The following is a 16,814-nucleotide window of genomic DNA, read 5'->3' on the forward strand; positions in this document are numbered from 1 at the left end:
ACATGTGCCAGATTGATGTCTGATTCTTTCTCTCTCCTCCTATCTTTCTCATTAATAAATAAATCAAAAATCTTAAAAACATGAAGATTTTAGTATCAGTAGACTAATTCCAGTCCTCTCCTCGCTTCTGTTTCTAATCTTCTCTTCCCAGCATGTATAGTTTCCATTTCATCCCTCCTCCTTTTGATTCTATTTTTTTAATATTTATTTTATTTATTCCCTTTGTTGCCCTTGTTGTTTTATTGTTGTAGTTATTATTGTTGTTGTCATTGTTGGATAGGACAGAGAGAAATGGAGAGAGGAGGGGAAGACAGAGAGGAGGAGAGAAAGAAAGACACCTGCAGACCTGCTTCACCGCCTGTGAAGCAACTCCCCTGCAGGTGGGGAGCCGGGGCTCGAACCGGGATCCTTATGCCGGTCCTTGTGCTTTGTGCCACCTGCGCTTAACCCGCTACGCTACAGCCCGACTCCCATCTTCCCTCCTCCTTTAAGGTGGTCATTGTGCCCTGTAGCTACTCCTGGGATCATAGGAGTTCTGAAGAGTGCTTCCTTAAATGCTATCAGTAACACACAACACAGAAAACAACTTCTTACTCTTTCTTTTTTTAAACAAAGTTTTGTTATGTTTTGGAAAGAGACAAGGAGAAATTGAGATGGAAAGGGGCGATAGAGAAGGAGAAATACCTGCAGCACCATTTCATCACTCATGAAGCTTCCCCCTTCAGGTAGGACCAGGGACTTGAACCCAGCACCTTACACACTGTAATATGTGTGTGTTCAGCCAGGTGCACCACCACCCAGCCCCACCTCTTACTCTTTCCACTTGCTATTTTTATATTTGTCCCTTGCTGCCATCACATAAAGACATGTTTTATTTAGGAGTAGGTTGAGAATTAATTTCAAACTATACTGTCTGTTTTCAAGAAAAAAAATTCTCAAGAAGTAAATATATTCTTTCAGAGATTTTATTTGAATATGATGCACATATACTTAATAAACATGTTAGAGAAGCCAGAACCAACAACAGAGTATAGTTACACTACTACACAGTCATATAATTTCACTTATATGATTCTTTCTTCTTATTTAATGTTTCTGCCATCATGCTAAAAGAATTAAAATAATAATCTTGATAACATAGTTAATGGTAAAAATATTTTAAGTCACAAAACTAATTATGATTTCTCAATTCAAGGATATTAATAACTAAAATATTCTCTAGACCTTTTAAGCTGTCTTCCTTCAAACATGATGATAGTAAGAGTCAAGTAAAAATCAACTATGAGAGTATTCAGAACATCAGTTTTTGTAAACTTTGTATAACCACTTAATGCTATGACCATTCATCTGTGACCTACAGACTTACTGTTTTGTGATACATATTATCATGCATTATCACACTTTATACATAGAAAATGTGCAATAAATACTTATTAAGCTGAAGTGAATTTGACAGACACCATCAACTATATCATTCCTAGCACCCAAAATCACTACTGGTTTTCAACTTTTTGGTGACTTGATTGGATAGGACATCATATTCAAGCATGGTAGATCCTTGGAAGAAATAGTAGTGCTCTAAAAGTGGAAAGAAATGGAATGGTTTAATTTAAAGCTTATATTTCTTCTTTAAAAAATAAGTATAGGTCTGTGTTTTATAGGTTGTGTGGACTAGATGAGTCTGATTGAAGAATGTAACTGTTGGCTCCCATGGCTGAATCTCCTGCCCCTGCGTACCTGCTTACTGCCAGCCATGCCACCATTTGGTATCTTTACTACCTTTCTTGAGAAGGGGTTGTTCTAGAATGCTGATTATTAAGATACAGATGTTTTAGAAAAATCACACTCCAGGTGGAAGACTCCAGGTAGGGCAGAAGAGATTAAGCCCAAATTTGTTGGAGAAATTGGGGCAGTCAATAATATTGTTCAGGCTAATCTTGCTTGAAGACATTCAAAAACACAAATTCAAGTTTTTCTCAACCCATTCTTGCCCCCCCGCCCCCCAGTTCTTGTGATCCCTTAAGAGTCCCAGGAGGTTAAAAAATATCTGAAGGACTCCAGTTGCCTGCATCCTGGCTGTCTTGTGCGCACTTCCATATAATATACAGCTTGATGGGACTGCAAATTTCAGAGATACAGGCAGTCGTGAGTGACAACAATCTTAGACCTCTGCCTAGAAGACCATGGTGGAAATATGTCTCATTTATGCTTCTAGCACATGTATTCTGAGCTTAGCACGTTATGTTCCCTCATTCTGGCCCATGGAAGAACAATTATGTTTGTTGTTTTCTATTTTGGAGAGCTAGCCTTTGATCTTGCCTTTAAATCAGTACAGTGTTCCCAAAAGGCATTTTCAAAGTATTAATAATTTTTAATGTACTTACTGTTGTAGTAGTAGACTGAATCAATTTTAGGACCAATTCCTGGGAAATATGTGGTAATCAGTTTGGGATAACCAGGGTCCATACGTTGTCTTCTCTCAGAGTACCTAAGCAAAGAAATAGGAGGGAGAAACTTAATAGTAAATGGAGTTCATAACCTAAAACTTGAAATAAACCCACAATACTGAAAGGCTCATTATGAAAAGGGTTTAATACACCAGTTAGTAAACCAAGAACCTAGGCAACATACTCATTTATTTCCGGTCTCTATAGGACTGAATGCTAGGTTTCCTGGCTTCTACTCAAGCACTTTCCCCACTTCACTTCTCTGTGATGCTTCCACCAGAACTAGTCTTCCTTTGTAGAGTTCAGTGTCTAGTGTCCTGTATGTGGATATCTTCCAAAATAATTTCATTTTTTTTTAGGTGATCCCAATGTTATGGAAAGAAATCTAAAAACCCTTATGCCCTCCAAAGCATAAATACTAGATCTTACTCTTTTCCAGTGTGTTACCACTATGTAACCAGTGCGTGGCATTTTATTTGAAATGTTTCTGTTTGAAAACACACCATATGTTATCTCAGAAACCACAAATACAGAGGAAAAAGAACTAGTTAAATAAAAAACTATTCCAATTCTGTGTTCTCTTATTCCTTTTCCCAGAAAGGGAAGAGACCTTTAGAAATTTGCATAGGAAAACTGCCTTCTGAAAAACGCCATTTCCAGCCTTTATCCAAATTCTTTTTTTTTTTTTTTTCGTTTTGCTACCAAGGTTATTATTGGGACTTAGTGCCGACACAGTAACTTCACTGTTCCCAAACACCACTCCTCCACCACCCCCATCTCTCTTTGATAGTGTGTGTGTGAGAGAGAAGCAGAGAGGGAGCAGGGGAAACAGAGAGGAGAGATACCTGCAACACTGCTATACTGCTTGTGAAATTTCCTCCTGCAGGCCAGGGACCAGGGGCTTGAACCTGGATCTTCAGGCATGGTTAATTTGGATGTTCTAATGGTTGTGCTACTACCCTGCCCCTGTTGTACATATCTTAAGGGTCAAAGCAAATTACAACCAGAAAGCTCACCTCCAATACTGATTGTCTACAAAGAAGTAGGTCTTAGAGTACAGTGGATTGAAAACTGCTGCATCAATTTTTTTTACAGAGTCTGGAAAGCCCAAAGAATAGATGCTCTTGGGATAGTTTGGTTGCGGTCTTAGATTGCTGAGTATCCAGTATCTATCATCTGTGAAGATAAAGACAAAGAGACACATAAATACTATATAAAAGCGTGATCTGGCACTTCAACAATGTCAGTCTTGTTTTTCAAGGATTTTCTTTTTTTAATATTTATTAATTACCCTTTGTTGCCCTTGTTGTTTTATTATTATAGTTATTGTTGTTGTTATTGATGTCGTTACTGGATAGGACAGAGAGAAATGGAGAGAGGAGGGGAAGGCAAAGGGGGGAGTGAAAAACAGACATCTGCAGACCTGCTTCACTGGCTGTGAAGCGACTCCCCTACTAGGGGAGAGCCGGGGTCTTGAACCGGGATCCTTACGCCACTCTTTTCTCATAGTTCCAAATTGTATGGCTTTGTTCCTCAATGTGATGGTATCCTCTTTGCTTTTACAAGTATAACCACCTCATGCTTTACAAATATCTCCAAGAAGTTTTAGAAGTTACCTAGGTACTAAGCTAGTTTAAATTTTACTTCAACCACCATTAATAAAATTTGGAGTGTTCTTTTGGTTTATATTTAACTTTTCTCTCCCTTAAGGTAGACACACAGCAAAACTAAACATTAGACTTACCTTTAAAGAGAAAAAGCTGTTTCCTGTCTTCAATTTCATAAGCGGCTTGAATGTCAGATGGTAAGCTTGGCCACAAAGAAGAAATTAAACTAGTATTGCTCTTTGGACTTCCAGGAAGCCTCTGCCATATGAGCCTGTTTTAAATAAAAAGTAACACTTAAAACATATTTTTAAAAAATCACTGTAGACCTAGGAACTATGAAATGTGAGTGGGAAGGATCTGTGAATGGAATATACAGTCTCTTCTCATTACTTCCACATTCTGGTAGGAACTTCAAAAGAAAGGAGCTTCATCACTTCTTTCAGAGCTCTTCACAGGTGAGTGCTATATATGCATAACTGGAAAGGGAGTCCAGTGGTAGTGCAGCAGGTTAAGCACAGGTGGCGCAAAGCCCAAAGACCGGCGTAAAGATCCCGGTTCAAGCCCCCGGCTCTCCACCTGCAAGGAGGTTGCTTCACAGGCGGTGAAGCAGGTCTGCAGGTGTCTGTCTTTCTCTCCCACTCTTTGTCTTCCCTTCCTCTCTCCATTTCTCTCTTTTCTATCCAACAACGATGACATCAATAACAGCAACAATAATAACTATAACAATAAAACAACAAGGGCAACAAAAGGGAATAAATAAATAAATAATTTTTTAAAAAGAAAGAAAGAAAAGAAATACCTGGCACTTGGAATCAAGAAGTGTGGCTCTTCTAGCCCCACAGTCTGTTCACCAGTTTTGTAATCTAAAGGAAGTCACTTAACCTCAAGTATCTCAGTTTTATAATCTAGAAATGAAGAGCATGTGCCTACAACGAAATACTAATCTCGATGCTCCCAGCCTCCAATATCCACTTCCACATATTCTACAATAGTGGTCATGTCATCCTGGAGTTTTCTTTTCTATCAGTAGAAATCAAGTCTTTTCAATAAGTACTGTCACAATTGTAGTGACTGTGCATCATTGTCATCTATGGTTCAAAGAGTCTAGCTTCTCTGCCTTCTGTCTTTTTGTAACCAAGATTCCTGTCACACTCCTGCAAGCCCATTTTTACATGTCAGTATTCAAGTTAGGACACAATTTTAACCACTCTGCTCTCCACACTTTATAATCGTGAAGATTTTTCCAATGCCTTCTATCAAACTCAGATTCCTACTTAGAATTTTTGGCCAGTATGTCTTTCCTCACATCCTACTATTCTCTGACATGCACACATACAAAATCTGACCATCTTAAATGTTGTGTAGATATAAAAATGATCATACCTGTCTTTAAAGTAAAAGATTTCATCTCCCACTGTACTGACAGCATCAAAGCGCAAATTGGGGCCACAAGCAGCTGAGTTTGATGGGGATTCTATACTTCCCGGTCGCCCTGAAAACACATTTTAATGAGTTTTTGGGGAAAAAATTTGTTTTAATCCATAAGAGGGGGAATTGTTCTTTTCTAACATTTCAAATTAAAGAAAAATATAGAATATAAGCCTTGGGAGGCAGGTGTTTTTTAAGGCTATGTGGTGTTTGTCAATTAATTAATTAATTAATTAATTATTAATTAATTTTAAAATGAGACATTAACAAAACCATAGGATAAGAAGGGTACAACTCTGCACTATTCCGACCACCAGATTTCATTTCCCATCCCCTCCCCTGATAGCTTTTTCCTATTCTTTATCCCTCTGGGAGCATGGACCCAAGATCATTGTGGGTGCAGAAGGTAGAAGGTCTGGCTTCTATAATTGCTTCCCCAATTGAACATGGGCATTGACTGGTTGATCCATACTCCCAGCCTGTGGAGGCAGTTTCTTAATAGAGTACAGAATATATCTCTATCTCTATCTCTATCTCTATGTATCTGTATCTCTATCTCTATCTTTCTGTATCTATATATCTATATCTATATATCTATGGCTTGATGTTTAATCCATAGCTCTGAACATGTCAGAGCAGTGATCTGATGCTTTCTCTTCCATAAAATAGGTAAACAAATCTCTTAAAATTAAAACATTTTCAGCTTTATAAAATTCATAGGCATAATATGATAAAAGAGTATTTTCTCACGTGGTTTTAACATCATGGAGGAGAAAAATCTGATCACTTCTTTTCCTGTTCTGGTTAGATTACTTCTCTTTATGGCTAGAAAGAAGCCTCAGGCTCTGGGGACAGATAGCTCAGTCTATGAGAATGCTGTAACATGGCCGAGGCCCCAGAGGCTGCAGGTCAGACCCTTAGTACCACTTTATTCCAGAGTTGAGTACTCTTCTGGTATTCGTCCCCCCCACCCCCCACCTCACAATGGGTAAACAAAAGTAGTTTTTCAAAAGAAAGCTCTCAGATTCTGGTTTTGGTATAGCACACCAGGTCTCTTGTATATGTTTTCAAAATGAAGGTAATATCTACGCTGGTTACCTTTACGATTTTTTTTTTTTTTTAGGTTTTTTTTAAATATTTATTTTATTTATTCCCTTTTGTTGCCCTTGTTGTTCTATTGTTGTAGTTATTATTGTTGTCGTTGTTGGATAGGACAGAGAGAAATGGAGAGGGGAGGGGAAGACAGAGAGGAGGAGAGAAAGATAGACACCTGCAGACCTGCTTCACTGCCTGTGAAGCGACTCCCCTGCAGGCGGGGAGCCGGGGTTTGAACCGGGATCCTTATGCCGGTCCTTGTGCTTTGCGCCACCTGCGCTTAACCCGCTGCGCTACAGCCCGACTCCCTCCTTTACGATTTTTTATAGGTATCAAAAAGAAAATAGATAGCCATGCTTTATCCAAATGCAGATATCAGGGGAATATTCTTAAGAGGAACGTTATAGGCAAAATAATAAAGAAATTCAATTTACCATAAATAAACTGAATGCCACGTATGTCATCCTCAGAAAGGCGAAATGTGTTGACGTCAACGTAATTGTAGGTGGGAAACATTATAGCCTTTGGGTCTTTGGAATGAGCAAGACCCAAGGCATGGCCGAGTTCATGAACAGCAACTAGGAACAAATTTGTGCCTGTAAAGAAACCATGCAAAAGGTGAAAGGAGCAATGACATATGTTTGCTTCTAGAGGACAGCAACACAGCATCTGACACAGAGACTAAGGAAACTCTGGGGGATTTTTTTTTTCTTTTTTGCCTACCTCTGGTACAAGATTTTTAAAAATCTTTTCTCTGTAGACACTAAATGCCAGGTAATCATTGCTTTGAGGGTTGTCTTGAGCATTGCAGATGTCTAGAAATCTTTGAAACTACCATGAAATTCAAGCAGTAAGCCCTGCTCAAGTTTATTGACAATCAGAAAATGTCTCCAAGTATTATCATATAGCCCCCTTGGGGCTATATCTTCTCTCTCCAGAGAATACTGCTCTAGCAAGACAAATGAAATACATTCTGCTGTGAATTGTTTTGAGAATAATACCGGTTCGAGCCCCTGGGTCCCCACCTGCAGGAGAATCGCTTCATAGTGGTAAAGCAGGTGTCTGTCTTTCTCTCTCCCTCTCCATCTTTCATTCCTCTTTCAATTTCTGTCTGTCCTGTCTAATGAATAATAAGCACTTATGGTTTGAATTTTCTTGAATAATTAGGCTTTTTGAAAGTATAGGCCTGAACCAGTTAAAATGAAGGTGAGGTGGGCAGGTCAAAAGGACACAGTAATAAGAACTTGGTAATTTCCCACATGCTGAGAATTACTTCTTTTTTAAAAAATTTCTTTCTTGAAGGATTGATGGTGTACAGTTGACAGTAAAATATAATAGTTTGTACATGTGTACCATTTACCAGTTTTCTGTATAACACTTCAACCCCCACTAGGTCCTCCTCTGTCATCATGCTCCAGGACCTGCACCCTCCCCACATCCCAGTCTTTGACTGTGGTGCAGTACACCAACTCCAATTCAAGTTCTGCTTACAATAATTACTTCTACCTGTAGTTTATTTATCTGTAATTACCTCTCTCAATAAAGACCTGTATTACCTCTATCAGTACAGATCTGTATGAAATGATCTTTTTTTCTGGGATCCTTTGAAATTTCAAGATGTTCTGCATGGCTAAGTAGCATAAATCTCAAAATGTGGTCTTTCATTAGTTAGGATTTAAAAGGATCTTTGGAGGTGGGTGATTTTGTTTGTGTGTGTTGTAATAGTTTGCTTTTATTTACCAACCTTGCTTGTGTTTTGTCCAGTACTGAGCATCATTAAAATGTGTATCTCCTTCAAAACGAGATCCAGGGTAAAAAGCATGGGCTAAGACGTCACCTGTGCTATCAAAAGGATGACCGTCTCCATGATCTTAAAAAAAAATGGAACGAAGGGAGGAAAGAAGGAAAGAAAGAAAGAAAGAAAGAAAGGAAGAAAGAAAAAGAAATGAAGAAAGGAAGAGAGAGAAAAGAAAGTTAGTTCTGCTATACACTCTACAGGCCATACCAAATCCTTTAGGTGGATTAAAAGCAAGTCTTTACCTCCAACTACAAATAGTATCATAATGTCTGCCTTGCCCACATGAATCCTTCTGAAATTCAGAGGACTCACCAGAGCCCATACAGTAAAAGCTCTCTGGATGGCATAGTCAACATCCTCAGGCCTCATGTCGGGAGTGTAATTATTGATTCTTAGCAGTAAAACAAAAGAGAGAAAACAAACAGAACCATATGTTAATTGTGTCTTATTATAATACTTTACATCTGAAAGCACTTTTGGAGGTTAAGTTACTTCATACATAAATTGATAAGATATATAAAAAAAACACCTGACTTGGGCAGCAACATATCTCATATGGGTAGCATGCCCGCTTTGCTATGCATGGGAGCCAGTTTAAGCCCAGCCCCCACTGCACTAGACGACATTCGTGCTGTGATCACTGCCCTTCATACCCATCTTTTTCACTATGCAAAAAAGCCAACCTGGAGTCGTAAAAAGCCCCAGAAACAGAAAACAAAGAGTAAAAGAACCCAAGGAAGCCTGACTTTACTAGCTACAGAAACATTTATCCTTGTGCAACTTCTTCCTTAAAACAGAACCAAACCTAATTTCTTCTCATTTATGATTTATGCATCATCATTATGTGGGATTCATGTTCACAGATGCTTATTAGTCTTTTGCCCATGCTTCCAAATCTCTGCATATGTCTACCTTGACTGGTCTAAACATGTTTCCTCTCTCTTGTTCTTTATGAATTCATCACCATTTTCCTTTTATTTACAGCCTTCCTAATCTAGACTGGCAAACCAGATAACTCCTTCTTGAATGATCAGTGAATTCTTTCTGCTAGAGACAATGAATTTTTTTTTTCACTAGAAGTCAGACCTATTAGAAGGTAGGAAAGGTGGTGGGCTGCAGCGTTACCTGTAGGTGATAAGTCGTTTCTTCCACCTCCCAGGAACTACGCTGAAATGTTGAACGTCGGGCACTCCACAGCGAGGCCTGTGCATCATGTTGAGAGTAGGTGCATCCAACTGCCCTGTCATGTTTAACGCAAAGAACCTCTGCATTTCCTGGATTTTATTCTCCATCATGTTCTCAGCGACTTCTGATATGCTCTCTGGCTGTCTTTCAGTCTTGAGGCCATAGAAATTTGCAAGGTACTCCTGGAAAAATACATTTAGCAATAGATTGTTATAGATTAGCAGGCTTCTGTTGAAGCTCTGCATAACTGACTCAACTACAGACATTGCTCTTTTTTAATTCTTTTTTTAATATTTATTTTATTTATTTATTCCCTTTTTGTTGCCCTTGTTGTTTTATTGTTGTAGTTATTATTGTTGTTGTCATTGTTGGATAGGACAGAGAGAAATGGAGAGAGGAGGGGAAGACAGAGAGGAGGAGAGAAAGATAGACACCTGCAGACCTGCTTCACCACCTGTGAAGCGACTCCCCTGCAGGTGGGGAGCTGGGGTTCGAACCAGGATCCTTATGCCGTTCCTTGTGCTTTGCGCCACCTGCGCGTAACCCGCTGCGCTACAGCCCGACTCCCCAGACATTGCTCTTATACCTAGTGTCAGACAACTAATTATAATAATGCAGTAGTACTAATTTCCAGTTCTGGCAAAGACCTGTCACAAACTGTTACTAAGACTGATTCCTATGATCTTGCAATTCCTTTCATGGGGATTTATCCTATGGAACCCAACACACCCATCCAAGAAGATCTGTGTACACATATGTTCTTGGCACCACAATTTGTAGTAGCCAAAACCTAGAAGCAACCCAGGTGCCGAACAACAGATGAATGGCTGAGCAATGGAATACTACTCAGCTATAAAAAAATGGTGACTTCACCATTTTCAGCCAATCTTGGATGGACCTTAAAAACTTCATGTTAAGTGAAGTAAGTCAGAAACAGAAGGATGAATATGGGATAATCTCACTCTCAGGCAGAAGTTGAAAAATAAGATCAGAAAAAAAAAAAAAGAGTAGAACCTGAACTGGAATTGGTGTATTGCACCAAAGTAAAAGACTCTGGGATGGGAGGGTGGGTGGAGAGAATACAGATCCAAGAAGGATGATAGAGGACCTAGTGGGGGTTGTATTATTATATGGAAAACTGGGAAATGTTATGCATGTACAAACTATTGTATTTACTGTTGAATGTAAAACATTAATTCCCCAATAAAGAAATTTTAAAAAAGAAAAAAATACCTTTTTTTAAAAAAAATTATCACCCCTGGTGATCAATGGGATGACAGATGTCACAGCCAGATCACTCTCACATCCCTTTTTTAATTATCATGACAGTTTGAGTGGTTAACTAATCAAGGCAATGTTGAAACCTATTGGTGGTATTGAAGGATTAATGAAAAAAAAATCATGACAGAGACAGAACTTCAGCTATTGTAATGGAAACTTGTTTTTTAGAGAGACAGAGAGAAAGAAGGAGGGAGAGAGAGATGGAGAGAGAAAAAGAGAAACACCTGCAGAAGTGCTTCACTGCTCATAATACTTCTGCCCTGCAGGTGGGGACTGGTGGCTTGAACCTGAGTTTTGTACATGAGTGCATGTGTGCTCTGCTTGCTGTACTACCTACCACCCTGCTACCTTAAATAAAACTTCTTCAGCATATTTTCCAGAGGAGCTAAATTCACTTACCAATTATATACAAATCCTTCAAAAACAATACCTCTTTCTACATTTCTTTTTGACACAGAAAAAAAAAAAAGAAACACCCAAAGTAAACAGACTCCTGAACCAGTTTTCAACTAGTACTATTCAAAATAAAGCTGATCAATGACATAGATTTTAGAGACAGAAAGCAGGCTAGCTAAACACTACAGTGTCACCACTTACATTTGCGAATTCTATGTCGTCTTCTTTCAAGCTTATGTAGTCAGAGGAGGCATCATCAGCTTTGGAAGAAGTGGCCGTCAAGACCAGCATCAGTAGAAGGAACTTCATTCTAAACTTCTCTTGACTAGTTTAAATGAATTTGCTGTTCCTTGACAGTAAAAGTTCCTTAGGTGTCCTTCCTTATATACCCCTTAGACCAGGCTCACTCCATAAGAAATCCTTTTGGTGACTCATAGTTGATTTTATCATTTGACTTTCAAAAGCATGCAAAGACAGCACATTTCTATTCTGGAACCAAAAATGGGCCTATAGTACCGTAGCCCTTCCACAGGTAGATTAGCATTAACTCACAACTTACTTAGATAAATCAGTGTAATTTCTTCAAAATAAGAGCAATGGTTTTTGTGTTTTGCTGCCAAGGTTATTGCTGGGGCTTGGTGTCTACATGGCTCCACCATTCCTGAGAGCCATGTTTTCCTTTTTCTTTCTTTTTTGATAGAAGGGAAGAGACAGAGATAGAGAAGGAGGAAAGATACCTGCAGCACTGCTCCACTGCTCATGAAGCTTCCCCCCAGCAAGTGTAGATGATGCCTGCACTCCACTGAGTGTGCCACCACCAGGCCCTGCTTGAGCACACATGTTACAGGCCACAAGAACCTGGGTTTGAGGGTTTGAGGCCCCAGTCTCCACTTGCAGAGGGAAAGCTTTGGAGTGTGAAGTAGGGCTGCAGGTGTCTCTCTGTCTCTCTTCCTCTTTATCATCTCTCCTCCCCTCTCAATTTCTAGCTGTTTCTATCCAATAGGTAAATGAAGATAAGTTTAAATAGGGAAATCGACCATTTTCAATTTCTTCCATAGTGCATCCCTTCTGTACACTGTTAAGTAATCATTTTGCTAAATAAAGGCATCGGCTAAAGTGATTTTAGTATCTGTTTATTTAAGAGCGAGAAGAGAAAGAACCAGAGCACCACTCTGGCATATGCGATCTCAGGCTTCATTGAGAACCTCATGCCAGATAGTTCAGCACTTTATTCACTGAACCACCTCCTGGGCCATGTTAACTAAAATGTGCTATTATAGGTGAATCTTCTCCCAGATAAATCTAGCTCCCAAGTATTTGGCAATTGAAGTTTCATGGCATCGTCATGGTTTGATGTTCCTTCTGTGTTGTTTAAGCTTACATCCTGTTTCTAGAATTTGAAGTTTTCAGTTGTCTGAGTTGAGATCCATCCCGATTGTGGAGCTGGGTAGAGAGATTGCGGAAACAAGCTCACTCTCGCCCCACCTCATTGTCTAGAGTTGGCAGAATAAAAGTCATCATTTAACTTGAGAGATAGGAGAAGTATGTGCTTCCTTCCTCCTTCAAAATTTGAGTTAGGTCCTTTGAACTTACTTCAAAACCTACTTTCAGGAACAGGGGAGATAGTGTAATGGTGTGCAAAAGACTTTCATGCCTGAGGCTCTAAAGTCTCCTGTTAAATCCCCCATACCACCAAAAACAAATGCTGAGCAGTGCTCTGGTGAAAAAGAAACAACACAGAATTCTGCCTCTCAGCCACTAGAGAATGTCTAGTAGCTGAAAGTGTTGTAGAATCAAGGAATAAAATTCCAAAGGTAGAAGTATAAGACTGTGGGCTACCTTCTGACTCCTATGGGGGTGGGGTGGGCAAGGGGAGTAAGGGCAAAGCTATACAAATCAATGTGTTGGTGTTCTGTCATTGCCCAACCCCCTTCCAGGCCTGGCCAGTGCCACTGCTCCCCATCTGGAACCCCAGGGCAATGATTGCCCCCTCAAGTAGGAAGGGAATGAAGTCTCTGGGTTGTACTTGGCATCTACCGCCAAACTGTCTTTTTCAAGCTCTGTGATTTGATCTTAAGGATGTTATGGCATTTTATTTGCAAGTGGAGATAGTTTGTTTTACCTGCTGTTGTGATGATTAGTGAGACTGTGTATCATAAATACCAGCACTCGATGTAGGTACTCAGAAATATGCTTCCCCCTTCCCTCTGAAAGGAAAATGTCATGCCAGTTATGCTCAGAAGTAAGTCTGACTTTAGTATTTATGCAGGAAATCACATGGAAGAGCTGTAAGGTAGTCACTTCAAATACTGACTTTCAGAGACTTCAGAGGAGCATGATAGTTTGACTGATGAGCAGGAAAAATGAGGTCTCTGAGAAAACATGAGAGGAGGAGCTGGTTTGCTGCATGCAGACAATGTCTGTCTGTACTGTCCACAGTGACATCCCTGGTGCCCAGAACTACCATAAAGTTAATGGTAGGTACGTGTGACCGGAATCGAGCTCAAGAATAGAGCCTCAAGCATAGCAGTAGTAAACTTGCCTTATGGCATAGTTGTTACCCAGAGGGTGTGTTTCTAAGCCTCACTCTAAGCCCTTGGGAACTGGTCTTATCTGCAACAGGAAGGAATTTGGCATTTGGAAGACTTTCAGGAAGTATCTTTATAGTTTGGGATGGATATAAGTAAGACACAAAATAGAAGCTGACCAAGGCATAAAGGAAGTGAAAGAATAGCCTTAGTGGAAGCTTCTAAAAATATATCTATAAATGTGCTACAATTGTATCATTTATTTATTTATTCATTAGATAGAAACACAGAGAGGGGTGTCGGGTGGTAGTACAGTGGCTTAAGCACAGGTGGCGCAAAGGACCGGCGTAAGGGTCCCGGTTCCAGCCCCCGGCTCCCCACCTGCAGCGGAGTTGCTTCACAGATGGTGAAGCAGGTCTGCAGGTGTCTATCTTTCTCTCCCATCTCTGTCTTCCCCTCCTCTCTCCATTTCTCTCTGTCCTATCCAACAACAACAACATCAATAATATCTACAATATTAAAAAAAAAAACAAGGATAACAGAAGGGAATAGATAAATAATAAAAAAAAAGAAAAAGAAACACAGAGAGAGCACAGTGCAGGGTTGTGTATTAGTGGGATGTGTGCTAGGTCACACCCATGGCAAAGCAGTACACTATGCAAGTGAGCTATTTTGCCTGGCCAACTATGTGTTTAATTTTAATGGTCTTTGAATTTCCTTCATATGTAAAATAGAATAGGAGCTAAAAGTGTTATAATCTATGCTGAGACTGAAAATTGAGAGTCCCAGCAGAGACATGGCTTGCAAGGACACACTGAGGGTCGTGAGAATTAAGATGTCGTCAGCAGCGTGTGAAGATGAACCTGTCTTGAGTGTGTATAAGTAGCAAGGCTAGAGTTTCTCGGGAAGAGAATGTGTGGACAAGCTTCTTTCTAGAAAGACAAGTTTCTATATAGTAATTTTAAAATATGTATTGAAGATAAAATAATTTACATGATAGCTTGAAAAACAAAAATAAAGACAACAGCAAGAGAGAGATGACAGCTCAGAAAGCATGTGCACTTTTCTGTTCAGGGGGAAGGCAAGGTAATTTTTAAATGACTAAATTGTTTTTCATAGATTTCTCTCTATCTTTTCAGAACCATGACCCTGTGCATGTGCAACGTCATTGCCCCTGAAACATGTTTGCTTGTTTGTTTTTATGCAGATATAGAGACAGATGGAGCCGGAGAGGAAGAAATACCATAGGATTGGAACTTGTCCCAGTGCCATGTACTCCCTGTGGTGTCAGGGATTGGACTTGGGTGAGTGCATGGGCAGTGGATGGCCCTTACCTTGTAAGGCATCTTTCTGCCCCTTGACCCCCAATTCCTCTCTTTTTCTTCAAACCCTACTTAAGCAACTAGGCAAGTCTGTTCGCTAACTTAGTGTAACACCCTAACTTCTGTTCAAGAACCCAAATCTGTCACAGCAGATACAGTTTTTTTTTGAAAGAGGTCTTTCCAACACTGAGCTAAGAGCAGTGGGGAAGTCTGCAGGTTCTTGAGCACCTTGAATGAGGTGCCTTTCCCAGTGTGGCACTGCCTGGGGGTGGCAGCATCCCCCAGAGACCTTGACAGAATGTAGCAGGGAAGTGGGATCCTTGGCCTGCGGCTTCCTACACACACAAGTGGAACACAAAAATGTCTCCCTGCTTCCCTCTTGATTTATTGGCTGATCCATTAATTAAACTAGTATAAGTCTGACAGGAGAAAAGCAGCTTAGTTTAGTTTTCTTTGTACAAAAATACTAGACTTATGGGACTGAAAGGCAGTCAGGCAACTGAGGTTCCTTGTCATCCTGAGCAAAGGAGAAGGGGAGGCGTGGGGGTGGGGGTGCGATGTGGGAGAAAGACAATTCAGGAGAGGCAAAGGAGAGCAGAGGTTTGGGAAGTCAATGTTTAACGTGCTTGGAGACCAATCTTTTGATATAAAATATATCTCTGATAATGGCTCTGTTTCCCCACTCAATCTACGTTTTAGCCCCCTCCTAATATTTTTAGGCAGACCAATGAAAGAAAAACCATTATTTTCCAACTTTGCTGAGCCTTGATTACCTTCAGCTCACTCCGCATGCCATTGTGTCATGCACACAAGCTTGATCTAAACCCTTTCCAAGGCATGTCATAGAAGCAGTACTTAGTAGAAGCAAAAGATGAGGCTGCCTGGGTAGAACGATATAGAGAAATTAGAGCTCTTGAATAAGTGAGGATGAATTTTCTACTAGATGTATGAACTGAAAGATTAAACCTTTTCTTTTTGTATTTGTATATTCTGACTGTCATCCATTGTATTTGTATATTCTGGCTATCATCCTTTGCATACTTGTCTCTCAGTAATGAAGTTGCTTCTACTCCACTTTTGTAGTAATTTAAAGTTTTGGGTGTTAATTTTTGTAAGAATGACCTCTTCTGTTGGCATATACAAATCCTTTGCTTATACTCTGGAATTTAATGTTTCTGGATGTTAGATTTCTTCATACTGTTGTCAAAAATCCCGTGACCATTGGTATTACTGGGACAAATCTGTGGTAATGGTTCTAAATGCTTTACCACAACTGTGAGACTCATCCTCTTTTGGATGGGTCACATTATGTAAGAATGACAGAGTAAAATTTTTGTGTTGCAGTATTAGTTTAAATTCATGTTGGATATGTACCAAGGCATATCTAATTCTTACAATTCCAGAGATGGGGTTGGGACATCCACTTACTCTTCATTAAAACTGTATTGTAAAAATAATAATTTTAGGTAAATATTGTCTCTTGTCTTGAAATGGGTATGACAGTATGATGAAATAGATAAAGAAGACAACTACATAGATCTTATGTAACCAGCAATATATGTGTGTGTGTGTGTGTTGTAATTATTTTTAAAATTTTTGATTTACAAAAAGGAAACACTGACAAAAGTCATAGGATTAGAGGGGTACAACGCCACACAATTACCACCACCAGAACTCTGTGTCCCATCCTCTCCCCTGATAGCTTTCCTATTCATTATCCCTCTGGG

General features: G+C 39.7%; 1 protein-coding gene across 1 annotated transcript; it reads right to left on the reverse strand.

Moving 5' to 3' along the window:
- Positions 1–956: 956 nt before the first annotated feature.
- LOC103111390 (macrophage metalloelastase-like) lies at positions 957–11,575 on the reverse strand. The gene is made up of 10 exons (XM_060179624.1): positions 11,439–11,575; positions 9,501–9,742; positions 8,618–8,766; positions 8,322–8,447; positions 7,012–7,173; positions 5,438–5,546; positions 4,192–4,325; positions 3,464–3,623; positions 2,385–2,488; positions 957–1,578 (listed from the first exon to the last, which is right to left on the reverse strand). Exons 1-10 carry the CDS (start codon positions 11,544–11,546, stop codon positions 1,478–1,480), a joined length of 1,395 nt encoding a protein of 464 aa, XP_060035607.1. The 5' UTR covers positions 11,547–11,575; the 3' UTR covers positions 957–1,477.
- Between the last annotated feature and the right edge of the window lie 5,239 nt (positions 11,576–16,814).

This window comes from Erinaceus europaeus, chromosome 20 (assembly GCF_950295315.1).
Source record: "Erinaceus europaeus chromosome 20, mEriEur2.1, whole genome shotgun sequence".
Lineage (NCBI taxonomy): Eukaryota > Metazoa > Chordata > Mammalia > Eulipotyphla > Erinaceidae > Erinaceus > Erinaceus europaeus.

Bases quoted from the DNA above. Each gene is read 5' to 3' on its own strand.
- LOC103111390 (XM_060179624.1), bottom strand. From the start codon at position 11,546: ATGAAGTTCCTTCTACTGATGCTGGTCTTGACGGCCACTTCTTCCAAA. The intron at 5,547-7,011 runs GTAAATTGAATT...ATGTGTTTTCAG, and splicing joins TGGCATTCAGTTTATTTATG to GGCGACCGGGAAGTATAGAA. The intron at 1,579-2,384 runs GTAAGTACATTA...TTCCACTTTTAG, and splicing joins TTCAGTCTACTACTACAACA to AGCACTACTATTTCTTCCAA.